This window comes from Dermacentor variabilis, chromosome 6, assembly GCF_050947875.1.
Source record: "Dermacentor variabilis isolate Ectoservices chromosome 6, ASM5094787v1, whole genome shotgun sequence".
Lineage (NCBI taxonomy): Eukaryota > Metazoa > Arthropoda > Arachnida > Ixodida > Ixodidae > Dermacentor > Dermacentor variabilis.
In genome coordinates, this window is record NC_134573.1 from 6,650,080 (window position 1) to 6,677,326 (window position 27,247).

At 43.8% G+C, this 27,247-nt stretch overlaps 1 protein-coding gene across 1 annotated transcript; it reads left to right on the forward strand.

Moving 5' to 3' along the window:
- The first annotated feature begins 12,213 nt into the window (after positions 1-12,213).
- LOC142584594 (uncharacterized) lies at positions 12,214-26,082 on the forward strand. Its single transcript, XM_075694711.1, has 4 exons — positions 12,214-12,565; positions 13,860-13,946; positions 20,080-20,293; positions 25,886-26,082. The coding sequence occupies exons 2-4, from the start codon at positions 13,905-13,907 to the stop codon at positions 26,059-26,061; spliced, it is 432 nt and encodes a 143-aa protein (XP_075550826.1). The 5' UTR covers positions 12,214-12,565; positions 13,860-13,904; the 3' UTR covers positions 26,062-26,082.
- Positions 26,083-27,247: the final 1,165 nt, after the last annotated feature.

Consider the following 27,247-nt stretch of genomic DNA (forward strand, 5'->3'; position numbering starts at 1 on the left):
GTTCGTCCTTTTTAGCGCTGCCTTCAGTTTTAAAGCGTTTCTTCTTCATTGTGTCGTCTTTTCACCGTGTGTTCGTCCTTTTTTGCGCTGCCTTCAGTTTTAAAGCGTTTCTTCGTCGTTGTGTCGTCTTTTCGCCATGTGCTCGTCTTTTTTAAGGCTTCCTTCAGTTTTAAAGCGTTTATTCGTCGTTGTGTCGGCTTTTCACCGTGTGTTCGTCCTTTTTTGCGCTGCCTTCAGTTTTAAAGCGTTTCTTCTTCGTAGTGTCGTCTTTTCGCCGTGTGTTCGTCCTTTTTTCCGCTGCCTTCAGTTTTAAAGCGTTTCTTCTTTGTTGTGTCGTCTTTCAACCGCGTTTTCGTCCTTTTTAGTGCTACCTTCAGTTTTAAAGCGTTTCTTCCTCGTTGTGTCGTCTTTTCACCGTGTTTTCGTCCTTTTTTGCGCTGCCTTCAGTTTTAAAGCGTTTCTTCGTCGTTGTGTCGTCTTTTCACCATGTGTTCTTCCTTTTTTTGCACTGCCTTCAGTTTTAAAGCGTTTCTTCATCGTTCTGCCATCTTTTCAACGTGTGTCCGTCCTTTTTTGCGCTGCCTTCAGTTTTAAAGCGTTTCTTCTTCGTTGTGTCGTCTTTTCACTATGTGTTCGTCCTTTTTAGCGCTACCTTCAATTTTAAAGCGTTCCTTCCTCGTGTCGTCTTTTCACCGTGTGTCCATCCTTTTTTGCGCTGCCTTCAGTTTTAAAGCGTTTCTTCGTCATTGTGTCGTCTTTTCACCGTGTGTTCGTCCTTTTTTGCGCTGCCTTTAGTTTTAAAGCGTTTCTTCTTCGTTATGTCGTCTTTTCACCGTGTGTTTGTCCTTTTTTCCGCTGCCTTCAGTTTTAAAGCGTTTCTTCTTTGTTGTGTCGTCTTTTCACCGTGTTTTCGTCCTTTTTAGCGCTACCTTCAGTTTTAAAGCGTTTCTTCCTCGTTGTGTCGTCTTTTCACCGTGTGTTCGTCTTTTTTTGAGCTGCCTTCAGTTTTAAAGCGTTTCTTCGTCGTTGTGTCGGCTTTTCACCGTGTGTTCGTTCTGTTTTGCGCTGACTTCAGTTTTAAATCGTTTCTTCTTCGTTGTGTCGTCTTTTCACCATGTGTACGTCCTCTTTAGCGCTACCTTCAGTTTTAAAGCGTTTCTTCTTCATTGTGTCGTCTTTTCACCGTGTTTTCGTCCTTTTTTCCGCTGCCTTCAGTTTTAAAGCGTTTCTTCGTCGTTGTGTCATCTTTTCAACGTTTGTCCGTCCTTTTCTGCGCTGCCTTCAGTTTTAAAGCATTTCTTCCTCGTGTCGTCTTTTCACCGTGTGTTCATCCTTTTTTCCGCTGCCTTCAGTTTTAAAGCGTTTCTTCGTCGATGTGTTGTCTTTTCACCGTGTGTTCGTCTTTTTTAAGGCTTCCTTCAGTTTTAAAGCGTTTATTCGTCGTTGTGTCGGCTTTTCACCGTGTGTTCGTTCTGTTTTGCGCTGCTTTGAGTTTTAAAGCGTTTCTTCTTCGTTGTGTCGTCTTTTCACCATGTGTTCGTCCTTTTTAGCGCTACCTTCAGTTTGAAAGCGTTTCTTCCTCGTTGAGTCGTCTTTTCACCGTGTGTTCGTTCTGTTTTGCGCTGCCTTCAGTTTTAAAGCGTTTCTTCGTCGTTGTGTCGTCTTTACACCGTGTGTTCGTCCTTTTTTGCGCTGCCTTCAGTTTTAAAGCGTTTCTTCTTCGTAGTGTCGTCTTTTCACCATGTGTTCGTCCTTTTTTCCGCTGCCTTCAGTTTTAAAGCGTTTCTTCTTTGTTGTGTCGTCTTTCAACCGCGTTTTCGTCCTTTCTAGGGCTACCTTCAGTTTTAAAGCGTTTCTTCCTCGTTGTGTCGTCTTTTAACGGTGTGTTCGTCCTTCTTTGCGCTGCCTTCAGTTTTAAAGCGTTTCTTCGTCGTTGTGTCGTCTTCTCACCATGTGTTTGTCCTTTTTTGCGCTGCCTTCAGTTTTAAAGTGTTTCTTCGTCGTTGTGTCGTCTTTTCACCATGTGTTCGTCCTTTTTTGAGCTGCCTTCAGTTTTAAAGCGTTTCTTCGTCGATGTGTCGTCTTTTCACCGTGTGTTCGTCTTTTTTAAGGCTTCCTTCAGTTTTAAAGCGTTTATTCGTCGTTGTGTCGGCTTTTCACCGTGTGTTCGTTCTGTTTTGCGCTGCTTTGAGTTTTAAAGCGTTTCTTCTTCGTTGTGTCGTCTTTTCACCATGTGTTCGTCCTTTTTAGCGCTACCTTCAGTTTGAAAGCGTTTCTTCCTCGTTGAGTCGTCTTTTCACCGTGTGTTCGTTCTGTTTTGCGCTGCCTTCAGTTTTAAAGCGTTTCTTCGTCGTTGTGTCGTCTTTACACCGTGTGTTCGTCCTTTTTTGCGCTGCCTTCAGTTTTAAAGCGTTTCTTCTTCGTAGTGTCGTCTTTTCACCATGTGTTCGTCCTTTTTTCCGCTGCCTTCAGTTTTAAAGCGTTTCTTCTTTGTTGTGTCGTCTTTCAACCGCGTTTTCGTCCTTTCTAGGGCTACCTTCAGTTTTAAAGCGTTTCTTCCTCGTTGTGTCGTCTTTTAACGGTGTGTTCGTCCTTTTTTGCGCTGCCTTCAGTTTTAAAGCGTTTCTTCGTCGTTGTGTCGTCTTTTCACCATGTGTTCGTCCTTTTTTGCGCTGCCTTTAGTTTTAAAGCGTTTCTTCGTCGTTGTGCCATCTTTTCAACGTGCGTTCGTCCTTTTTAGCGCTAACTTCAGTTTTAAAGCCTGTCTTCCTCGTTGTGTTCTCTTTTCACCGTGTGTGCGTCCTTCTTTTTGTGCTACCTTCAGTTTTAAAGCGTGTCCTTCTCGTTGTGTCGTCTTTTCACCATGTGTTCGTCCTTTTTTGCGCTGCCTTCAGTTTTAAAGCGTTTCTTCGTCGTTGTGTCGTCTTTTCAAAATGTGTTCGTGTTTTTTAGCACTAACTTCAGCTTTAAAGCATGTCTTCCTCGTTGTGTTCTCTTTTCACCGTGTGCTCGTCCTTTTTTTTTGTGCCACCTTCAGTTTTAAAGCGTGTCCTTCTCGTTGTGTCGTCTTTTCTCCGTGTGTTCGTCCTATTTGCGCTGCCTTCAGTTTTAAAGCGTTTCTTCTTCGTTGTGTCGTCTTTTCCCCATGTGTTCGTCCTGTTTAGCGCTACCTTCAGTTTTAAAGCGTTTCTTCGTCGTGTCGTCTTTTCACCGTGTGTTCATCCTTTTTTGTGCTGCCGTCAGTTTTAAAGCGTTTCTTCGTCGTTGTGTCGTCTTCTCACCATGTGTTTGTCTATTTTTGCGCTGCCTTCAGTTTTAAAGTGTTTCTTCGTCGTTGTGTCGACTTTTCACCATGTGTTCGTCCTTTTTAGTACAACCTTCAGTTTTAAAGCGTTCCTTCCTCGTGTCCTCTTTTCGCCATGTGTTCGTCCTTTTTTGTGCTGCCTTCAGTTTTAAAGCGTTTCTTCGTCTTTGTGTCGCCTTTTCACCGTGTGTTCGTCCTTTTTTGCGCTGCCTTTAGTTTTAAAGCGTTTCTTCTTCGTTGTGTCGTCTTTTCATCGTGTGTTCGTACTTTTTTCCGCTGCCTTAAGTTTTAAAGCGTTTCTTCTTTGTTGTGTCGTCTTTCAACCGCGTTTTCGTCCTTTCTAGTGCTACCTTCAGTTTTAAAGCGTTTCTTCCTCGTTGTGTCGTCTTTTCACGGTGTGTTCGTCCTTTTTTGCGCTGCCTTCAGTTTTAAAGCGTTTCTTCGTCGTTGTCTCGTCTTTTCACCATGTGTTCGTCCTTTTTTGCGCTGCCTTTAGTTTTAAAGCGTTTCTTCGTCGTTGTGCCATCTTTTCAACGTGTGTCCGTCCTTTGTTGCGCTGCCTTTAGTTTTAAAGCGTTTCTTCTTCGTTGTGTCGTCTTTTCACCATGTGTTCGTCCTTTTTAGCACTGCCTTCAGTTTAAAAGCGTTTCTTCGTCATTGTGTCGTCTTTTCACCATGTGTTCGTCCTTTTTAGCGCTGCCTTCAGTTTAAAAGCGTTTCTTCGTCGTTGTGTGGTCTTTTCACCATGTGTTTGTCCTTTTTAGCGCTAACTTCAGTTTTAAAGCCTGTCTTCCTCGTTGTGTTCTCTTTCACCGTGTGTTCGTGTTTTTTGTGCTACCTTCAGTTTTAAAGCGTGTCCTTCTCGTTGTGTCGTCTTTTCACCATGTGTTCGTCCTTTTTTGCGCTGCCTTCAGTTTTAAAGCGTTTCTTCGTCGTTGTGTCGTCTTTTCACCATGTGTTCGTCTTTTTTAGCGCTAACTTCAGTTTTAAAGCGTGTCTTCCTCGTTGTGTTCTCTTTTCACCGTGTGCTCGTCCTTTTTTTTGCGCTACCTTCAGTTTTAAAGCGTGTCCTTCTCGTTGTGTCGTCTTTTCACCGTGTGTTCGTCCTTTTTTGCGCTGCCTTCAGTTTAAAAGCGTTTCTTCTTCGTTGTGTCGTCTTTTCACCATGTGTTCGTCCTGTTTGGCGCTACCTTCAGTTTTAAAGCGTTTCTTCGTCGTGTCGTCTTTTCACCGTGTGTTCATCCTTTTTTGTGCTGCCTTCAGTTTTAATGCGTTTCTTCGTCGTTGTGTCGTCTTCTCACCATGTGTTTGTCCATTTTTCGCTGCCTTCAGTTTTAAAGTGTTTCTTCGTCGATGTGTCGACTTTTCACCATGTGTTCGTCCTTTTTAGTACAACCTTCAGTTTTAAAGCGTTCCTTCCTCGTGTCCTCTTTTCGCCATGTGTTCGTCCTTTCTTGCGCTGCCTTCAGTTTTAAAGCGTTTCTTCGTCGTTGTGTTGCCTTTTCACCGTGTGTTCGTCCTTTTTTGCGCTGCCTTTAGTTTTAAAGCGTTTCTTCTTCGTTGTGTCGTCTTTTCACCGTGTGTTCGTCCTTTTTTCCGCTGCCTTCAGTTTTAAAGCGTTTCTTCTTTTTTGTGTCGTCTTTTCACCGTGATTTCGTCCTTTTTAGCGCTACCTTCAGTTTTAAAGCGTTTCTTCCTCGTTGTGTCGTCTTTTCACCGTGTGTTCGTCTTGTTTTGCGCTGCCATCAGTTTTAAAGCGTTTCTTCGTCGTTGTGTCGGCTTTTCACCGTGTGTTCGTTCTGTTTTTAGCTGCCTTCAGTTTTAAAGCGTTTCTTCGTCGTTGTGTCGTCTTCTCACCATGTGTTTGTCCTTTTTTGCGCTGCCTTCAGTTTTAAAGTGTTTCTTCGTCGTTGTGTCGTCTTTTCACCATGTGTTCGTCCTTTTTAGGACTACCTTCAGTTTTAAAGCGTTTCTTCGTCGATGTGTCGTCTTTTCACCGTGTGTTCGTCCTATTTTGCGCTGCCTTCAGTTTTAAAGCGTTTCTTCTTTGTTGTGTCGTCTTTTCAACGTGTGTTCGTCCTTTTTAGCGCTGCCTTCAGTTTTAAAGCGTTTCTTCCTCATAGTGTCGTCTTTTCACCGTGTGTTCGTCCTTTTTTGCGCTGCCTTCAGTTTTAAAGCGTTTCTTCTTTGTTGTGTCGTCTTTTCACCATGTGTTCGTCCTTTTTAGCGCTACCTTCAGTTTTAAAGCGTTTCCTTCTCGTTGTGTCGTCTTTTCACCATGTGTTTGTCCTTTTTTGCGCTGCCTTCAGTTTTAAAGTGTTTCTTCGTCGACCATGTGTTCGTCCTTTTTAGGACTACCTTCAGTTTTAAAGCGTTTCTTCGTCGATGTGTCGTCTTTTCACCGTGTGTTCGTCCTATTTTGCGCTGCCTTCAGTTTTAAAGCGTTTCTTCTTTGTTGTGTCGTCTTTTCAACGTGCGTTCGTCCTTTTTAGCGCTGCCTTCAGTTTTAAAGCGTTTCTTCCTCATTGTGTCGTCTTTTCGCCATGTGTTCGTGCTTTCTTGCGCACCCTTCAGTTTTAAAGCGTTTCTTCTTCGTTGTGTCGTCTTTTCACCGTGTGTTCGTCCTTTTTTGCGCTGCCTTTAGTTTTAAAGCGTTTCTTCTTTGTTGTGTTCTCTTTCCACCGTGTGTCCGTCCTTTCTTGCGGTGCCTTCAGTTTTAAAGCGTTTCTTCGTCGTTGTGTCGTCTTTTCATTGTGTGTTCGTCCTTTTTAGCGCTACCCTCAGTTTTAAAACGTTTCTTCCTCGTTGTGTCGTCTTTTCACTGCCTGTACGTCTTTTTTTGCGCTGCCTTCAGTTTTAAAGCGTATCTTCCTCGTTGTGTACTTTTTTTCACCGTGTGTTCGTCCTTTTTTGCGATGCCTTTAGTTTTAAAGCGTTTCTTCTTCGTTGTGTCGTCTTTTCACCGTGTTCTCGTCCTTTTTTCCGCTGCCTTCAGTTTTAAAGCGTTTCTTCGTCGTTGTGTCCTCTTTTCAACCTTTGTCCGTCCTTTTCTGCGCTGCCTTCAGTTTTAATGCGTTTCTTCGTCGTGTCCTCTTTTCACCGTGTGTTCATCCTTCTTTGCGCTGCCTTCAGTTTTAAAGCGTTTCTTCGTCGTTGTGTCGTCTTCTCACCATGTGTTTGTCCTTTTTTGCGCTGCCTTCAGTTTTAAAGTGTTTCTTAGTCGTTGTGTCGTCTTTTCACCATGTGTTCGTCCTTTTTAGGACTACCTTCAGTTTTAAAGCGTTTCTTCCTCGTGTCGTCTTTTCGCCATGTGTTCGTCCTTTTTTGAGCTGCCTTCAGCTTTAAAGCGTTTCTTCTTTGTTGTGTCGTATTTTCAACGTGTGTTCGTCCTTTTTAGCGCTGCCTTCAGTTTTAAAGCGTTTCTTCCTCATTGTGTCGTCTTTTCACCGTGTGTTCGTCCTTTTTTGCGCTGCCTTCAGTTTTAAAGCGTTTCTTCGTCGTTGTGTCGTCTTTTCACCATGAGTTCGTCCTTTTTAGCGCTACCTTCAGTTTTAAAGCGTTTCTTACTCGTTGTGTTCTCTTTCCACCGTGTGTTCGTCCTTTTTGGTGCTACCTTCAGTTTTAAAGCGTTTCCTTCTCGTTGTGTCGTCTTTTCACCGTGTGTTCGTCCTTTTTTGCGCTGCCTTCAGTTTTAAAGCGTTTCTTCGTCGTTGTGCCCTCTTTTCACCGTGTGTCCGTCCTTTTTTGCGGTGCCTTCAGTTTTAAAGCGTTTCTTCGTCGTTGTGTCGTCTTTTCATTGTGTGTTCGTCCTTTTTAGCGCTGCCTTCAGTTTTAAAGTGTTTCTTCGTCGTTGTGTCGTCTTTTCACCATGTGGTCGTCCTTTTTAGGACTACCTTCAGTTTTAAAGCGTTCCTTCCTCGTGTCGTCTTTTCGCCATGTGTTCGTCCTTTTTTGAGCTGACTTCAGTTTTAAAGCGTTTCTTCGTCGATGTGTCGTCTTTTCACCGTGTGTTCGTGCTTTTTTGCGCTGCCTTCAGTTTTAAAGCGTTTCTTACTCGTTGTGTTCTCTTTCCACCGTGTGTCCGTCCTTTTTTGCGGTGCCTTCAGTTTTAAAGCGTTTCTTCGTCGTTGTGTCGTCTTTTCATTGTGTGTTCGTCCTTTTTAGCGCTACCCTCAGTTTTAAAGCGTTTCTTCCTCGTTGTGTCGTCTTTTCACTGTCTGTAGGTCTTTTTTTGCGCTGCCTTCAGTTTTAAAGCGTTTCTTCCTCGTTGTGTCGTCTTTTCACGGTGTGTCCGTCCTTTGTTGCGCTGCCTTCAGTTTTAAAGCGTTTCTTCTTCGTTGTGTCGTCTTTTCACCATGTGTTCGTCCTTTTTAGCGCTGCCTTCAGTTTAAAAGCGTTTCTTCGTCGTTGTGTCGTCTTTTCACCATGTGTTCGTCCTTTTTAGCGCTGCCTTCAGTTTAAAAGCGTTTCTTCTTCGTTGTGTCGTCTTTTCACCATGTGTTCGTCCTTTTTAGCGCTAACTTCAGTTTTAAAGCCTGTATTCCTCGTTGTGTTCTCTTTTCACCGTGTGTTCGTCCTTTTTTTTGTGCTACCTTCAGTTTTAAAGCGTGTCCTTCTCGTTGTGTCGTCTTTTCACCATGTCTTCGTCCTTTTTTGCGCTGCCTTCAGTTTTAAAGCGTGTCTTCGTCGTTGTGTCGTCTTTTCACCATGTGTTCGTCTTTTTTAGCGCTAACTTCAGTTTTAAAGCGTGTCTTCCTCGTTGTGTTCTCTTTTCACCGTGTGCTCGTCCTTTTTTTTGTGCTACCTTCAGTTTTAAAGCGTGTCCTTCTCGTTGTGTCGTCTTTTCACCGTGTGTTCGTCCTTTTTTGCGCTGCCTTCAGTTTTAAAGCGTTTCTTCGTCGTTGTGTCGTCTTTTCACCATGTGTTCGTCCTTTTTTGCGCTGCCTTCAGTTTTAAAGCGTTTATTCTTCGTTGTGTCGTCTTTTCACCATGTGTTCGTCCTGTTTAGCGCTACCTTCAGTTTTAAAGCGTTTCTTCGTCGTGTCGTCTTTTCACCATGTGTTTGTCCATTTTTGCGCTGCCTTCAGTTTTAAAGTGTTTCTTCTTCGTTGTGTCGACTTTTCACTATGTGTTCGTCCTTTTTAGTACAACCTTCAGTTTTAAAGCGTTCCTTCCTCGTGTCCTCTTTTCGCCATGTGTTCGTCCTTTTTTGCGCCGCCTTCAGTTTTAAAGCGTGTCTTCGTCGTTGTGTCGTCTTTTCACCATGTGTTCGTCTTTTTTAGCGCTAACTTCAGTTTTAAAGCGTGTCTTCCTCGTTGTGTTCTCTTTTCACCGTGTGCTCGTCCTTTTTTTTGTGCTACCTTCATTTTAAAGCGTGTCCTTCTCGTTGTGTCGTCTTTTCACCGTGTGTTCGTCCTTTTTTGCGCTGCCTTCAGTTTTAAAGCGTTTCTTCGTCGTTGTGTCGTCTTTTCACCATGTGTTCGTCCTTTTTTGCGCTGCCTTCAGTTTTAAAGCGTTTCTTCTTCGTTGTGTCGTCTTTTCACCATGTGTTCGTCCTGTTTAGCGCTGCCTTCAGTTTTAAAGCGTTTCTTCGTCGTTGTGTCGTCTTCTCACCATGTGTTTGTCCATTTTTGCGCTGCCTTCAGTTTTAAAGTGTTTCTTCTTCGTTGTGTCGACTTTTCACTATGTGTTCGTCCTTTTTAGTACAACCTTCAGTTTTAAAGCGTTCCTTCCTCGTGTCCTCTTTTCGCCATGTGTTCGTCCTTTTTTGCGCCGCCTTCAGTTTTAAAGCGTTTCTTCGTCGTTGTGTCGCCTTTTCACCGTGTGTTCGTCCTTTTTTCCGCTGCCTTCAGTTTTAAAGCGTTTCTTCTTTTTTGTGTCGTCTTTTCACCGTGTTTTCGTCCTTTTTAGCGCTACCCTATTGAAAATCCCAGCATTGCCCATCATGAATTTTATGCTGGGCATGATGTAAAATGTGCTGGGCATGATGGAAAACTTGGTGGTGATGGTGGAATTCATCGTGGGTATAATGGGTGGATGGTGGGTACAGTGGTAGATGGTGGGATGTATTGGTGGGATACATACTGGGTGACTTGTCTCAATGGTGGGCGGGCTGGGTGAATGGTGGGTGTAGTGGGTGGATGGTGGGATGACTACTGGGTGACCTGTGTAAATGGTGGGTGAATGCTGGGCGTGCTGGGAGGATGGTGGGTACATACTGGGTGAACTGTGGGAATGGTGGGTGAATGATGGATGTGCTGGGTGAATACTGCATGTACGTACTGGGTCAAATGTAAATGGTGGGTAAATGGTGTGCATGCTGGGTGAATGGTGGGTGTACTCGGTGGTTCGTGAAACACATAGTGAAGCAAAATTTTGCTTTATAGTACGATTTCTACAGCTTGATTGCTATGATATTTCAACCCCACTAGAGGCATTTTACTGTCAAGCAGGAACAGGACACTTATTGAAGAAGGCAAAGAAGACAAAATCAGTCACAATGTGACGTCATGTCCCACTTTAAAAACACAACCTGATCAATATTTAATTTAAAATTGAGAGACCTCTTTAAGGAAAATGTAAATTTCTTAGTACAAAAAAAGAAAAAAATATTTTCTCAACCGGGATTCGAACCTGGGACCTAAGGATCACAAGCCTAGCATCTTACCACTGCACCACGGCGCTGTTCTCTCTCAGCGTACATTTTGGCTGTGTCAATAGTAAAATCCACTGTCTCCGTTGCTGTTTACATTTGTATTTTAAAAGCCAAGATGTGGGTTCCCTGCACCGCGTCAGCTGCCGCATGTCTAGAAGAGCACAAGTGTTGTTACCATCGACAGGTAGTACATCGTGGAGTGATAGAACATCGATTTTGCTGTACGATATGCATATTGAATAAGAAATTCAGAAATAGACAACGGCGACCGGGGACATTGTTAGGGTTGTTACTGCTAATTTCGACAGTTGTCTCTCGCTCTTTACACTTTTGAGCGCGCACATAATTCGTGTGCTCAACGCAAAATAGCTACATAAACACTCGTGGATGAGTCTTCATTCTGACAGCATACTGGCTTCTCACGGCAGCGCTGTACCAGATTAATGAGACCCGAGCGAGACAAGTTTTCACGCAACTTTGTGGAACAACCGAAAACTTCTTTTCCGCTTCGCATAAGCTTCTGCAATAATTCTGGGAAATTAACTAATGTGACATTGTAACCGCACATGTAAGTCCACAGGCTTGTGTGCCACATCTTACCAAATAAAACAAAACGGATACGCAGCCATTCCCGCAGATGGTATGATTTTGATCAGCGGCCGATTTTGAGGAGGCGGGTAGGTGCCGCGTCGTCACGGCACAATTATAACAATTGGCCACGTCGACTTTAATACCGGTGTCGGTGCTATCAGCATTGGCGGCTTGAGAGAAGCACGGTTGAATACCGCGCAAGAGAAAAGTACAGTGCACACCACCGATGCGAAACTGACAAACAATTTTAAAGGGCAGCGACGGAAAGCGCTTCTGTTGCGACTTCAGAACTCTTGGCCGTCGCGACCGGATGTTTCTGTTGCGACGTCAGAATTGCTGTCGTAATGTCAAGAGTCGCTGTCATGATAGAAAGTTGTTCCGACTTCAGAACTCTTGTTGTCGCGACAGAACGTTTCTGTTGCGACTTCAGAGATCTTGGTCTTCGCGACAGAATGCTTCTGTTGCGACATCAGAATTTCTGTCGTAACGTCAGGAATGTCTGTGAACTACGGAAACGTGAGGAACTTCTGTCGTACAACAGAAATTTCTCTAGTTGCGACATGAATTCCTGCTGTCTTCTTCAACTGGGGTACCTTGTGGATTCTATCGCAGACGCAAGTAAATCACAAAGCTAATGAAGAAACACTGAATAAAACCGTGCATAAGCAGCCGTGTCTATTCGCTGGAATGCACGGTAGCACTTGGCTGCGAACATATTGTACACCGCCGCACATTTCTGGCACCACCACATAGGACACATTCACGCGGCAGAGACATGCGGTTTTTTCCAGGAATATTCGTGCGCCGCACGATAAATACAGAAGGCATGCACGACAGGAGCGCAATACGCACACATTCACCACACCAAAACGAAAGCAATGCGGATGACACGGGTGTAACCCGCGCCACACGAGCGATTAGTTCTCGTAGATTTGATGCTTTCTGACTGACTAAGTTACAACGCGCACGGAAACATCGCACACTGGACGCGTACCTCCGAGATCATGTCAACAATTTCTATTGCTACAGTAGAGGGTGACGAAAGCAACAAGTCGTTTAAAACGAAGTGACGGCGCAGGTTGCACGGGCAGTAGCGCAAGGCGTCGTGGGTGGGCATGGATGGGCTTCAAAACAGCTGAAAGTAGGCGGCAAACTTTCCGTAAGGGAGCAATGGGAGACTTGGCTCGCCAGCCTCGACCAGGCACGGCGGACCGCACAAGCCAGAGGAGTTCTGGGCTAGGGGCTCCACCCCCTCACTTTCCACACCTTTTTTTTTCTTGTTTACTAAACCTTTCTATATATATTTCTTCAAATTACAGCCCAGAGAAGGCTTCCTAAGAATGGCATACGCGAATCTCGAAGGCCATCTTTTTACTGCCCGCATGCGACGGAAGCTCCTGGAAATCGAAAACACGTCATAGAATTTCTTTCTGCGCTAAAGTATAGCGGATAATATAAACTGTGCGATGGTAGTTTATGTATTGCAACATCTATATGCAGTTCGCAACAAGGCACAAAGCGAGTGTGTGCTGGTTATTATTTTAGTCATAGCGGAGGCCAACCAAACTCCCAATTTCACAGGTGGCGCCACCCACCATCCCGTTTCAAAGTGGTTGCTCATAGTATCCATCCACCAATCTTGTTCTCTTGTTTACGTGTGCTGTCGGTCGTACGAGTTGCTACGATGTGTTTGTTTGATCGTGTTTTTGCGTTTGCTGTAATGAATTGTGACATAGTTCGCGTGCACAAAAGTGCCAGAAGATAGCTTGTGTCTCGCTGCAAACTCGCGGTATGCGTGGTGCGCCAGGCAAACGTGGACCAACGATTTTCATGCCATGGAGTGCGTTCCCTTTGTCCGTGGTGGTTGTGGAGAGTTCGGTGGGCGCCGCAAAGAAATGATGCGCATTATTAGCGTTCCGCAGGTCGTCCACTACGCAACTGCATGTATGCGGGAATAACTTTGCAGCTCCGGCAACTTGGAGGGCGCTTTTCGACCGCATCGTACCATTTAAAAGGTGAGTACACGCATGCTGTGCTTGCTTCTCGTGTGTGCCTAGAGTGCCTTGCGAGCGTAAGAAATCGAACTCCCGCGACGACATTGACTGTGCCGATGCTTGCTGAGCGTTGGTTGACATAATTTGCTCGCGCAAGTTTATTGGCTTAATGCTAAATTGAAAGTCTTGGTGAGCGCTTCCTTCCGGTGAGAGGGATTAGGTTCGGCAACAGTCCTCATTTGCGCGAGCTGCCACTTTTCTGCTAAAGCTGGATAATAAAGACTCATCTGCCTCTTTACCTATTCTTACTGCAATGACGTTTCCTCTCTTACTTATGCTTCGAGGTTGAAAATAATGTCTGTTTACGCGGTTGTCGGTTTGTGAGCAGTTATTGGGAAAAAGTATAAACACCATGCAAGTGATCTTGCGCGCGACAGCGACGCGATGTAGATGGTTGTCGCGCTCGCTCGTTCCCTACAAGTCGTACCCCATGCGAGCGGTCTTGCGCGCGACAGAGACGCGATGTAGATGGGTGTCGCGCTAGCTCGTTCCGTACAAGTCGTACCCTATGCGAGCGACGACATTGAGAGCCGTCTCCCCGGTGTTGCCGGTATGAGGGCAGCAAATACGGGCCAAAAGTGTGCTTTATTAATTTAGTTTGCTGTGTTTTACTCAAAGGAGCAGCGTAAAACATTTCTTTAAAGTCTTGCAGTAGGTTCTTAACCTTGCACGTATCAAAATAGTCGTTTGCTTGTTCCGTGCAACAAGCGGTAGTACTCGACTGATGTACAATTCCGGCTTCGCGCTATTGTCTGTTCGCTCATAGCACTTCTGGGCGACGAGCGACGAATTCTAGATTTCCAGAACCAGGCGACAAAGAACGAGCGATATGTCCGCGCGACGGCCCGTTTTCTCGCTCAAAGCCGTCGCGCACAAAATCTCCCTCATAGGGTTCAGGCAAAAAAATTTAAGCAATTACGGCTTGCTACTACTACAGCTTACGTTTTGAGACAAGGTGTTTTGACATAACTAGAGATGACAAGGGAAAGTTGCTTAACTGATAGAAAAAAAAAATGAATTGTTACGTAAACAAACATTTGTTTGTAATGTACTGTAGCTGTAGGTCTTAAAAATTTTGTCATGAAGAGGTCCCTATTATCACAATATTCATCAGTAACTTTGACCTTGTGCTCTGTTCCCACCCTGCAGTGGTGCAAACATTGTTTTTGTGACTTTTTCTGTGCTCCTTGCATGTGTTCACAATGACTTCTTTAAAGTGCCACTGCTATAAGTTAACACAGAACCTATCTTGCAGGGGCAAGGCCGTGACCAACAACAGTGTCCACGTCAGGGAGGAGCTATGGCTGCAGCAGCACTGTGTGTAATCGGATGGTCTGGTCAGGTATGACTGAAGTGTATGTGTTTGCAAAAGTAGGATCTCGGTATCATTCGTCAATAAGTTTATGGACATATTACTCAGCAGTGCTTACTAAATAGGCTAAATATCTGCTCAACTTTATTCAACTTGCTGCTTATTTGTGTCTGTAGACGTTATGTACACATTACCTTGTTCACTTTAAAACTAGACCTAACATGTCTTGAGGTTTATTTTTTCTTGCATCAATCACTTGGCTGCACGTTACATTTTATTTTGCTTAGTACACATTATATCTACCTCTTGTTATTTTGTTTTATTGATTTGAAACTTTCCTGTGTTACACCTTTTATATCCACTTTTTTTTTTCATTTAGGCTACACGCTTGTGCAGTTTCTGCACACGTAAGGATTAAAAGTGTAATGGGCCAAATATGTCACAGGTCTAAGCATGCAGCATGCTTACCATTGTTTAACATTGGTATTACAATTATTGTGAGGTTTACTTGCACGAACAAGACTAATTGAAAAAAGTTGGACAAGACAGTGCACTAGACTTCAACTTACAAGCTTTATTCAGAAAACACGCAATGAGACCCCACCTTATGCTCAAAAATATCTGCAGACAGATGCATAAATAAATGTTCCACATGGGAGGAAAAAATGCGCAACAAAGCCAATACTGCCCACAACAAACCATTACAAAGCATTCAGCAGGTTCTTCTCAAGGTACAACAAACACTCCTTTATCAGTGAGTTCCAGTGAAGGAGTGCTTACACATTCATCATCAGCCTTTGAAATGCCAAACACCAAATATTTCCTTATCTAACTGCCTGCCAAACCGTCTGAGCACTTGCTTGTTTTGAAAACACAGGTAGCATTTACGAGCACATCTTCGGCAGTGGTCAGCCAAATGGGCAGTGCCTGCTAGAGTGTTTACAGCACTCCGGTGCTCCCTAAGCCTCTCATTCAAGAACCTGCCCTTTTGTCTAATACAGCACTTTCTACAGGGAAGTGAAATCTTGTATACCACCCCCACATTGCAGTTAAAAAAGTGGGTGACATGCTCCTTAGTGCATGTACCCTGATTCCCGGCGTTGCTTACCAACCTGCACATTCTTGCGAGCTCTAGTGGCGCTGAAGAAAACACCTACACTGCACTGGTTTGCCACATTGTTTAGGTGGTGGGACACCCCATGTACAGATGGCACAGCCACAGGGCGCCCACTGGCACGTGCGTTATTGCACCGAGCAGCTGCCAGATCTGTTTTTACCTCTTTAATGAGGCTCCCAGTAGTTTACACCAAAGTGTTATCGAGATACCCGGCCCTACATAAATGGCTCGCTTGTTGCTGAGCGCTGCAGGAAACCTGGTGCACAAGATTTAACCAGAACAGCTCTCGGGCAGCTAGGAGCTATGCATCCTTTAACATGGAGTATGCCAAACGGTAGTCGAGCAAGGGCTTCGTTTTCCTAAGAGAGTATATATAATAAGGAAAGTATGATTTAAAATTATACGAATATCGAATGATTGCAGGTGATCATCTTCTGGCAACTCATGTGTGAACTTGAATCCTACTGAACACTGTTCGAAAACACCCACAATGTTTTTAACAGCAAAGCCAGCACAACAAGAAAGTCATTAGCACTACCACATTGCCCACTGGACGTGCAGTAACGCATGTCCCAGTGGTAGCCGTGCAGCTCCGCCATACATACACAGGGTGTCCCACCGCCTAGAAGAAAGGTGGCGAACAAGTTTGGTGTAGGCATTTTTTCAGCACCGCTAATGCTCACAAGAATATGCAAGTTGGTAAACATTGCCGGGCGTCAAAGTACATGCACTAAGGAGCATGTCACCTGCTTTGTTAACTGAAATGTAGTGGTGGTATGCTACATTGCACTTCCCTGTGGAAAGTGGTATATTGAACAAACAGGTGCCTGAATGAGTGGCTTGGGGAGTACCGGAATGCTGTAAATGCTCTCACAGGCGCTGGCTACTTGGCTGATCACTGTTAAAGTACCCATAAGTGCTCCCCATGTTTTCATAGCACACAAGTGCTCAGTCAGTTTGCCAGGCAGTTATATAGGGAAATGTTTGAGGTGTTTTGCATTTCGAAAGCTGCTGATGAATGCATAAGCACTCCATCACTGGTACCAGCTAATAAATAAGTGTTGTGTCTTCAGAAAAATCTGGTGAATGCTTTGTAATGGCTTCTTGTGGATGCTTATCAGCTTCTATGTGCATTTCGTTATCCCCTATGTGGCACATTCGTTTATGCATCTGTCTCCACATTAACTGAGCATGCGGTGGCCTGTTTGCATGTTTCTTCTGAATAAAGCTTGTCAGTTGAAGTCTACCGCTTTGGCTAGTCCGACCTTTATTCCGTACGCCTTGTTTGTGCTAGTAACTATGTCACAGGAGCTGTGTCAACGCCAACTAGCCCAACCTTCTCCATTTTTTCCCAATTATTTCTCAAGTTCCCGGAACAATAGACACGAGCTTGAATTTCTTTAAATGGTAAATGAAGGCCAGTATTCACTTTGCTGTAAGTACTACAGCAGTGAAGAGTTTTCTAGTAAGCTTGCTTTCTTTCTCTACATTTATTTATATTCTTCTTAAGCTATACCCATTCATGCAAGTAGGCATTGTGGCAGAGTCTGTGTCCAGTTGCATCGTTTTCGACTTTGTCTATACTGCATAGACCACATAGTTGGTACATAGTTCAGTCTATTGATGCACTATCATTAAATAAGCATGCAGTTTTTCACATGCAAGATTGCCTGCTCGCTATTGCTAAAGCATTTGCTGGTTATTGCTATGTTGCTCATCAAGTGAACTTGATTTCAACAGCACCACACAGAACATCTGCTTGGCAGTGGTGTAATTTTAATAGTGACTATCAGCCAACAAGCTCTAAGTCTACGGCGGTCCAGAAATAATTCTATTACTTTGGGTCTCTCCACATATTTGGTTAGCACAGTGGGCAGTTTTCTATTTATTCTGCTTGGTGCTGTTCACGTGAGAATATTTTCAACTAGCAAGTACAAAGTGTAATGCTGTCAAAAGCCTTTGATTACTGGGCAAATGAATTGAAAGCATGGTACGTAATCCAAAAAGTATTTTTCACAAAATACTAGTGTCAAGAACAAGCATCATATGCACTGCAACTCATGGTTTTATGTTGGTATGCAGGTATCTCAAGCTAAGGGTGCTTGTGCATGTATTTTCCACATATTAGTTAATGCTTTAGCTACATGAAACTGTCTATGTTCTGGCTGCTGAAGTCAAATTTGTGGTTGATGAACCTGCTTGTTTTTGCTGTGCACTTACATTTCTGTTGTTTCTTAAGGGTTGTAGCCATGTGACAACTGATGTATTGCAGCAATGTCAAAGGTAGCTTCCACCCATTATTGCTACAGTGTGCCAACAGACACCTGTCGCCGTATTGGTGCATTTTCTGAGAACCAGCCGTATCCTCTAGGTGAAATTTGTAGTGTCGTTTTGAGTTTGCCAGTCAGTTCGTATAACTTGAGGACAAAATTTACACAGTGAAGGAAGGGAGACCATACAACATGACCAGTGATGACTGAATATTTTGATAGAAGGAATAAAAATAACACTGAATGTGTGCTTATATTGTGCACAAGTTCCTTCAGAAGGAAAATGTGAGTTGTAATACAAAGGCAAAAAATCACAATAAACAGTATTTGCGTAAAAAAAGGTGAATAGTCCGACTAATTTCTATCCCTTGTCATCTAGAAAGGATGCCTTTTTTCATGCATTCATAATGGGGGCTTGCTCACACGTCTTGTGGTATGCCTCTCTGATTTCTCTTGTCAATTTTTCACCGTGGGTGGAAACAGATAAACTAATTTAATCTGGCCTAAAGCCCTATCGCGGCAATGCACGGCCAAGTCAGACGAGCCTGCCGGTCTTCTCAGTAAAATGTGGTGATTTCTTTGGTACATATTTAGTTCCTGGCCTGTCAGCTTCCTAACATTGGAATGCAGTACACTGCCCCTAACACACACTAGACATATTTCGTGGTATGTTTAACCAAGCGTACCTCGCTTGCCTGCTCGCTTTTCTCAGTTCACTTGTGGACTGTGCGGCATACCTGCCTACTTTATTTTTTCTCTCGAAATATGTGTGCATAGCATTCCACAAGCGCATTGAGAAAGGCGTCCAGGCAAAGGAGATTTGTATAAATTACCACTAAATATGTCTTGTGTCCGTCATTAGTAGTGTATTCTATGCCTCTGTTCATGTGTATGTTTGGTCAAATGCACAGGGTCGTCAACTCTTGGCACGAACACGACGCAGCGTGACCACGCCCCGCGGAGTGCCAGCGTGCATGGCGCAGGGGGGATGTGCAGCTTCGTGTCATCTGCTAAAGTGCGGGAGCACGCCATGCTTTAGCAGATGACACATGACATGAAGTCCCACCTCTAAGCCCCTGTGCGCCTGCGCCGCTTAGCTCCGTTGCACAGCCATGCAATGCGCGCTGGCAATCCGCGGAGTTCGGCCACTCTGCACCATCTTCGTACTAAGAATAGACGGTCTTGTACATGGGGCAGACTGGCCGCTGTATAAGCATGTGCCCAGGAGAGCACCATTATTCACTCAAGGGACAAGCATGCTCGTCCCACTTGACAATGCATTGACACAACTGGTGATGTACGCCAGATTTAGATTGTTCATCTCTTTTGTTTACTTAAGGCAACCGATTGATCAACAATATCACTGAGGCATACCATTTAAAAAAGAGGGACATCTGTCAGCCAGTGCTCATTATGATTGCATTACAAAGAGGAATACTCTCTAAATGACACGGAATAGTGATCACTCCGTGCTTATTTGTTCTATTTTTATGCAAGTACTGTTTATCATGATTTTGTACATTTGTATTGCAACTTGTGCCCTTTGTCTTAAAAGATCGCTTGTGCAGTGCAAGGGCACACGCAGTATAAATATTATCTTAAATTTTTGCACCAAAATTAATGTTGAATTGGTAGCTTTTGTGTCTTGTTGTCTTCTTTCTGTCCCTTGTATCACTCAAAAGGTAAACATTAACGTACACCAACTTCCTTAATTACTTGCCCGTCAGCGTTGATAAACATGAAATGTTGTTTTCAGCCAGAATATTCTTACCATTTCTCATTTCCGGTCAGCATAGTGCTAATTCTTTGGCTTTTTATAAAGCGTGCTAATATGTACTTCTGATTAATGCAAAAGTTAGTTCTAGTTGGTCGTAGCTGAACTTGGACATCATGACAAGTGCAAGGGCACACACACACAAAAGAGACACAGTCTGAACGGGCGCTAGACATCAACTGAAGGGCTTAATGACAAAAAACAGCAACGCACATATTGCGCAAAAACCTACAAAAAGATGTAGAAGGTGCAATTGTCCCTAAAGAGAATTCCGCTGCCGCTGTACTAGCGCTGTACTGTTACAACAAACATTTCAAACCTGGTCGCAGTAAAAGGAGCGTGCACACTGAGTTCTGAAGTTTGAAGTTGTGACGGGACTTGGCGCATTCGTCGCTGCAGTTTAGTCATGACGAAAATATAACTGCTGAGATGAGTGAGTGGTGCGAGTGGTTTTCAGAGCCCACAAGGGAATTCACTTGTTTTCAACCATGCAAGGGTAATCTTACTTTCAAGGCATGTCTCCAATGTTCTTTAGAACAAGGCCATGTAGTGTGTGATGGTGGTGGATTTTGGAGACTGGCGCGCGTAGGTCTCTAGGTAACGTGCTGCACTGTTCTCCGTGTGACACTGCAATCTTGGAGGCCTTGACGTCACTCGTTCTTGCACTGTTCTCTGCATGGCGGTGCGCCTATTTGAATCAATTGTTTCGCTTTCTCTGTTAATTTCATTATTGCAAGGTTAGACTGTACGAAATATGAGTGTTTGCTGCCCTTAAAATGGGAAAATTTTATTAGTTTAATCCTTTACACAAAAATGAATTTCTTGGTGAGGTTGGGTTTAACCCCAGTTTTTTTTAAACTTGTTCGAGGGGCAGAAATAGGAAATTATAGAGTTGCATCAGAAATTGACGGATCTAATTAACCTATATCATATTGTTTTATACAAGTGCGTTTTAGTGTTAAGAATACTGCTCAGGAAAAAAACACTTCATATCTATTGCAGGTACAGATTGGTGTGGGATTTGTGATGCCACTCAACAAGTGGCATTACATATTCAAGTCTGCTTCCGACGGAAAGTGCCCATTAGAGGTGGCATGGCACCTGTGGACACCAGTGCAAGCAGGTGAAAGCAGCCTGACTGGACAGGCCTGCCGGACAATGTGCCGCGCATCTTGGAAGCTTCCGGCAACACCGGAGAAAGTGGCTGCTTTGAAGAGTAAGTCAACAGTCACCTCATTTGAGAAACATAACTGCATATCTACAAGTTATCTGAATGAGTTAGCATTACATGATGTATACAGAGCGACAAGAAATGCCAAAGCAAGAATGAGGCAAGTGCCTATATATTATATCTTTTTCTTCTGCTGTATATGCACTGTGTCTTGACACACAATTTAAATGTCTCTGTGGGTATGAAAAACAGCACAAGATAATTTCGGGATATGGGTTTCCGGCGAAAATCGCCCACAAAGTTTCCCCCATAATCAGTTTCAATTAAAAACAATCAAGAAAGTCGGGTGGCTACACGAGCGGTTAATTTTGACAGGACCTTGATAGCTTGCATTCACCTGCTGCTAATTGTCTTAACAGAAGTGAACATTTAAGCACCTCATTGTCTTTGAAATTTCTAATGTAGACTTGGCATGCGTTATTGTAGCTTTTCACGCTGCAGCTTTCATTTCACTTTTTTGAAATAATGCTTCTCAAGAAAATTGGGTTCCGACACAGCTTGGCAAATTGTATGGTCTAAAAGAAGCTTTTTAAACTACTGCCGTCCAAAGTGTTGACTGTGGTCAACTGATGTGCTGCTTTACAATCTGCAGCATTCACAGCCATGCAATTTCAAAACACTATTCTGATTATTCGGATGTAAAAGTTATAAACAGGGATAAAGTGCCTCGGAAAGGGTGGCCAACGTTTCGTTAGGAGGACCTATCTTCTCAAAGGCTGCCTCGTCATCCTCGGCATGTTGGTTTTAAAGTGTTAGTAGAGTGACGTCACATGCAGTTGTCGGGAGTGGCTGGTTGTAAAGGGAGAGACTTGAAGGAGAATGAGCGCGGTCACCTGATGTCTGTAAGCATGATTCCTAAGACGTAGGAACAATAGTGGGAGTGGGAAGGCGGGGAGAAAAGGAGAAAAAAAGAGACCAAGAGGGAAAGAAAGAACAAGAAAAGAAAAAGAAGGGCATAGGAAGGTGCTAGGGAAGCAAGAGGTTAGGGAGCATTCAGGGGTGTCTTTGGCAGCATGTTCTTGTGGCTTTAAAGGAGCCGGTGAGGCGGTCAGTGCTCGAGTAACAAAAACAACCCGAAAAGACATTAGTTGAAAGAATGACTTGAGTAGCATAGCAGCAATGCGTCGGATAATTTAGAAGGAGTTAAGATGGCAGCAAGGAGTCTGGAATGCAGTGCATAGGGTAGCTGGAAGGCAGTGGCACGGTCTTTCTAGGGACGTTAGTCCCAGTAGCTCAACGTAGGTGTCGTCACAGCGGTATGCAGAAGTGGCGATACCCTGTGTGGCTGAGGCACCGAAGAAGGTATCCTGGCGCCTGGGATTTTGGAATATGTTGGTGAGGGTGTTTCGAAAAAATAGAATAAAGAAAAGACAAATATGGAGGTGAACTGAAACTGGAATAACAAATAAGAGGGTGGCATGAGCAAAAGCGGGCGGAAGCAGATGTACATGGGAAAACATATTTATGCGAACATATTTATGGGGATTCTACAGACTTCCTATTGCGCTGCACTGACAGGCCCCACACATACCTACGATACATAGACGACATATTCATAATATGGTGACATGGTCAAGACAGCCTAGATAAATATGTAGGATTTCTAAATTCTTTTCAGCCAACAATAAAATTCGCATCAAAATCTTCAGTGGAGCGCATAAACTTTCTGGACTAAACAATATACATTGACACTGGGACACTAATGACAATGCTGTATGGAAACCTTTTGACAAACAACAGTACCTAGAATATACAAGCCACCATCAAGCCACATTGCAAAGAAGGCATCTTTAAAGGCCAAGCACATGGCTACGTCACATGTGTGTTGAAAACCAAGACTACATAGATAGACTTGATCACCCTAAAGAAACCCTATCAAACGGGAACCACCCAAAGAGTGCCCTTCAGAAAGCCTGCACCGATGCAACCAAACTTGACTGAGCCGACGTGCTCAAGCCCTACCCTAGGATCACAAGAACAGCGCCTCTTCTTACTACTAAATTCTCACACTCCCAAACATGAACAACATCCTCAATAAATACTACCCAATTCTCACCAGCAACCAGAAACAAGATTTTTCCCGCCCTGCCCAGAGTAGTCTTGAGATGCAACACTATAATATTAAGGATATTCTTGTATGTGCCAAACTAAAAACAACAACGAAGTTAGGAACCAGTCCCTGCGGGCGCCCGGGTGCTCTACATGCAAACATATTTAATCTACTACTACAGTAATAAGTACAGCATCAAATTACTCAAGCAATGTAGTCTACTGTCTAGAATGTGCCACTTGTAGCAAATAATACATAGGTGAGACAGGACAAAAAAATCATAGAAGACTGAACGGTCACCGCGCAGATACAAAACAATTTACCTAAAGGAGTAGCCAGCCACTTCAATGAACATGTCATATGTGACAAAGCAAGGCTCTATAGACTACAAATTTCCGCTCACCTCGCTAGAGGAAATATCTGGAATCATACCTCATACACAAGTTTAAATGCCTACATCCAATGGGAATCAATTTAACACAGCAACTTAGAATCTTTAAAAACTTTAAAGCTGTAACTTAAATCGAAAAGCCTCATGTCATCCACCAAGGCGCAAAACACATTGTGCCACCAGCTAAACTTAATTCTTAACCTCACCTATTCCACCGTTTCTAATTTTTACCTGCTTACTACTCAATTTAATATATTCTTTCGTGTTTTAATGTTTATATCAACTGTATGACCCCTTTTCCCATGTACACCTGCCTCCGCCCGCTTTTGCTCATGTAACCCTCCTATTTGTTATTCCACTTTCAGTTCCCCCCTTTTGTCTGTTTTCTATCATATTTTTTGAACACCCTCACCACCACAATCCAAAATCCCAGATGCCAGGATACGTTTTTCTGCGCATCAGTCACAAAGGGTATCACCAGCTCTATATACCACTGTGACGACACCTGCGTTGAGCTACTGAGGCTGACATCCCTAAAACACCATGCCTCTGCCTGCCAGCTACCACATACATTGCATCCCAGACTCCTTGTCGCCATCTTAATTTCTTCAACATTACCCGACGCGTTGCTGCTACGCTACTCAAGTCATTCTTTCAACTGATATCTTTTGGGGTCTTTTTTGTTACTCGCACACTGACCGCCTGACCAGTTCTTCTAAAACGGCAGAAAGATGCCGCCAATGACACTCCTGAATGCTCCCTAACCCCTCACTTCCTTAACACGCTCCCATGCCCTTCTTTTTCTTGTCTTTCTTTTTTTGCCTCTTGGCATCTCTTTTTTTCTCCTTTTCTTTTGTTTCTTTTCTCGCCGCCTTCCTATTCTCACGGTCTTGTGCTCTCGTCTTAGGAACCATGCTTACAGACGTCAGACGACAGCGCTCATTCTCTTTAAAGTCTCTCCCTTTACAACCAGCTGCCACTGACAACTGCACGTGATGTCACCCTACTAGTCCTTTAAAACTAACATGGCAAGGCTGACCAGGCCACTTTTGACGAAGATAGCTCAAAAGTTGGTCAGCCTTTCTGAGGCAGCTCATCCATGTTTATAACCTTCATACCACTGTGTGCTATTCCATCTGTCAGCCGCTTTCTTGATTTTAGATGTTCTGATTATTGAAGTTTGTAAGACATGGCCTATCAGCACTTTCGGCATACTTTCAGTGATCTCATTTTATTTAAGCATAAGAATGAGGAAAGAACTGCTACACAAAGAAAGCACCTCGAACATTAGTCGCATGTACGCTCTGATCTGCATAGCTGATGTTGTTCTACGCAAAGCATCCTAAAATTTTCATGCCTCTTGTCGGTGCCAAGAAAAGCAAGGTGCTGGGCATCATGCGGAATTCCAGCGCTTTCCGCCAGCCTGGATTAGAAAGGACTGTATAGTGTGGCTGTAACTGGCATTCTTCTGCCAAGATTCAATTGTTTTATGGATCAAAGTACCAAGTACTCTTGTAGTCGCATCAACACTCTGCCGAAGATTTCATTTCCTACATAAATATGTTTTTTTTAAACAGACGAGCATGAAAGATTGCTCTGTATTACGTGAAGATGCGTCTTTGGGCTTTTTTTACATTGAAGATGTAGGTTACCTTAGCAAAGTAGCAATATGGAGATTGAAAAGTAGAAAAAAAATGGCAGATCCCATGCACTGTGAGAATCGATGTACACGAAGCACACATTGTTTGCTTTGATTGACAATAATTAACGGTGATGTTACTGGCAAGTTTGTAATTTTTTCAGTGTTTAGTCCAATACGAAAGTGGCGAGTTGATGTTAAGCATTACCTTGCATGCACCACTTCTGTTTGTCTGCATAGCCCACAGAACACACAGGGAGATGTGTTTGCTTGAGGCGTTGTTGCGAGTCATTGTTCATAATCTCTGAGAAGGAATGGAGCGTTGTCATTGCCTCACATGGCGCGCCGCATCATGGCAGAAATATTAAACTTTAATTGAATTATGAGGCTGTGCATACTTCAATTAGCTATTGTAATTGTATGTATACAATGTATACATAAATTCGCGGTCTGCACTACATTTCACTGCGTAGCGAAGACGCTCCTGTTCTGTGTGACACTTCTTTCAAGTCTGGGTGTCCTCGACGTCGAGTGCACGCCTTGCTGGCGCGTGTTAATGGGCTCCTTCCACATACATGGCCAACACACTGTTGAGATTCCAGCTCAAAGCGCTCTCTTCAGACTAAGGACGATTCTAATGTTTACACTATCACAGCCCAGCAGCTGCATTTTTCTCGCATAGAAATTAAAACCAGCACAGCATGTGCAATACACACTAACGGTGAAATGCTGGGGCAGCAGCGCCGGTCAGGATGTGCAGAGGTGAGCGCCATCTAGTAATGTTGCAAGAAATCCAACGGCACGCATGACAAGACCATAGCAGCTGCAGCGCCCGTAATGTTGGGAGAAGAGGCAAAAAAAGCTTCACTTTAAAACATTAGTTGTCATCATTTGCAGCTAAATAAAGCTTGCAAGCCAGCCATTATACAGCTTTTACATGAAATCTTTTATGCCTATATGGCAAATGCTAAAGTTACGACTTCCTCACCAACTGCACGAGCAACAAGTAAAGCTAACAAATGATAGAATGGACAAATCAGACAGCTTGCACCTTGCAGCTCCCCTGCATGCGTTAGAGACAGTGTAGCCAAATTGTGGCTCTCTGAATTTGACAGGAATTTGGGTGGTTGAAGAGCAGACAAATTATGCAAAATCAGAAGCCAAATATCCACCCCATAAGGCTTTGAGTACAGCTCCCATGTGTCTAAATTTTGCAGTTAAGCCAACCTCCAGATGAGAAGAGGCGTGCCTTTGGCAAAAAACATACAAAAATTCCATGTAAATCTGCAAAACAATGTGATGCATGTGTATGCACTCACTGCAAATAAACCTGTGCTGGCTTGCGTCCTGGGTAGCATGTTTGTGTGTGACATTTGCTGCATTTTGTTATCTTAAACTTTTTTTGAAAGTGATTAGAGCAGATTTCCTTCATTCACTTATTGCTAGAAATCATTGGAAAAACAATTTACTTATATATTTATTGCACTCTCCTTTTAGACTGCCTGGCGAAATACATAAGTGACCATCCAATGATGCCACCTGCACCACATCCGGAGAACCACCTTGCTTCCCTGCGAAAGCACCTTTGGAGCTCTCTTTTACACAAGCAGGACGCCAGAGCAAGCGAGTGGAAAAGTAAATACAGTACAAGTCCAGTGATGCTTTTTCAATAAAGTGTGATGATATGCTACGTAGTATGGTGCTTTACATATTGATTTGTTATGGCATGAAATTAGCCGCATCTTGGCAACATGTATATACAGACTGTACACTTCACAAGACTCAACATCACATAAAGATAACCCGTCATGAGCTTCCGAATGGCAATGGCTGCTCCTTCAATTCATCACACAACTTGCCTTTGACGTGCTGCGCCCACGATGATATCCAACCCAGTGCCCACCGTGCCACCCATCACCCACCGTGCCGCCCAGCACCCGCTGTGCCCAGCAACCACCATGCTGCCCAGCACCCGCCGTGCCCAGCAACCACCATGCCGCCCAGCACCCACCGTGCCACCCGTCACCCACCATGTCACCCAGCACCCACCATGCCACCCGTCACCCAGCATGCCACCCACTACCATAATCCACCATGATGATGGATGATGGATTCCACTATGCCCAGCATCGGGCAAATTTTCAATAGGGTACCTTCAGTTTTAAAGCGTTTCTTCCTCGTTGTGTCGTCTTTTCTCCGTGTGTTCGTCTTGTTTTGCGCTGCCTTCAGTTTTAAAGCGTTTCTTCGTCGTTGTGTCGGCTTTTCACCGTGTGTTCGTTCTGTTTTGCGCTGCCTTAAATTTAAAGCGTTTCTTCTTCGTTGTGTCGTCTTTTCACCGTGTGTTCGTATTTTTTTCCGCTGCCTTCAGTTTTAAAGCGTTTCTTCTTTGTTGTGTCGTCTTTTCAACGTGTGTTCGTCCTTTTTAACGCTGCCTTCAGTTTTAAAGCGTTTCTTCCTCATTTTGTCGTCTTTTCACCGTGTGTTCGTCCTTTTTTGCGCTGCCTTCAGTTTTAAAGCGTTTCTTCGTCGTTGTGTCGTCTTTTCACCATGTGTTCGTCCTTTTTAGCGCTACCTTCAGTTTTAAAGCGTTTCTTACTCGTTGTGTTCTCTTTCCACCGTGTGTTCGTCCTTTTTTGTGCTACCTTCAGTTTTAAAGCGTTTCCTTCTCGTTGTGTCGTCTTTTCACCGTGTGTTCGTCCTTTTTTGCGCTGCCTTCAGTTTTAAAGCGGTTCTTCGTCCTTGTGCCCTCTTTTCACCGTGTGTCCGTCCTTTTTTGCGGTGCTTTCAGTTTTAAAGCGTTTCTTCGTCGTTGTGTCGTCTTTTCATTGTGTGTTCGTCCTTTTTAGCGCTGCCTTCAGT

Excerpts from the sequence above, each read along its gene's own strand:
- LOC142584594 (XM_075694711.1), top strand. The coding sequence starts at position 13,905 with ATGGCTGCAGCAGCACTGTGTGTAATCGGATGGTCTGGTCAG. Across the intron at positions 13,947-20,079 it reads TAATCGGATGGTCTGGTCAG|GTACAGATTGGTGTGGGATT; the intron begins GTATGACTGAAG and ends TATCTATTGCAG. Across the intron at positions 20,294-25,885 it reads GAAAGTGGCTGCTTTGAAGA|ACTGCCTGGCGAAATACATA; the intron begins GTAAGTCAACAG and ends CTCTCCTTTTAG.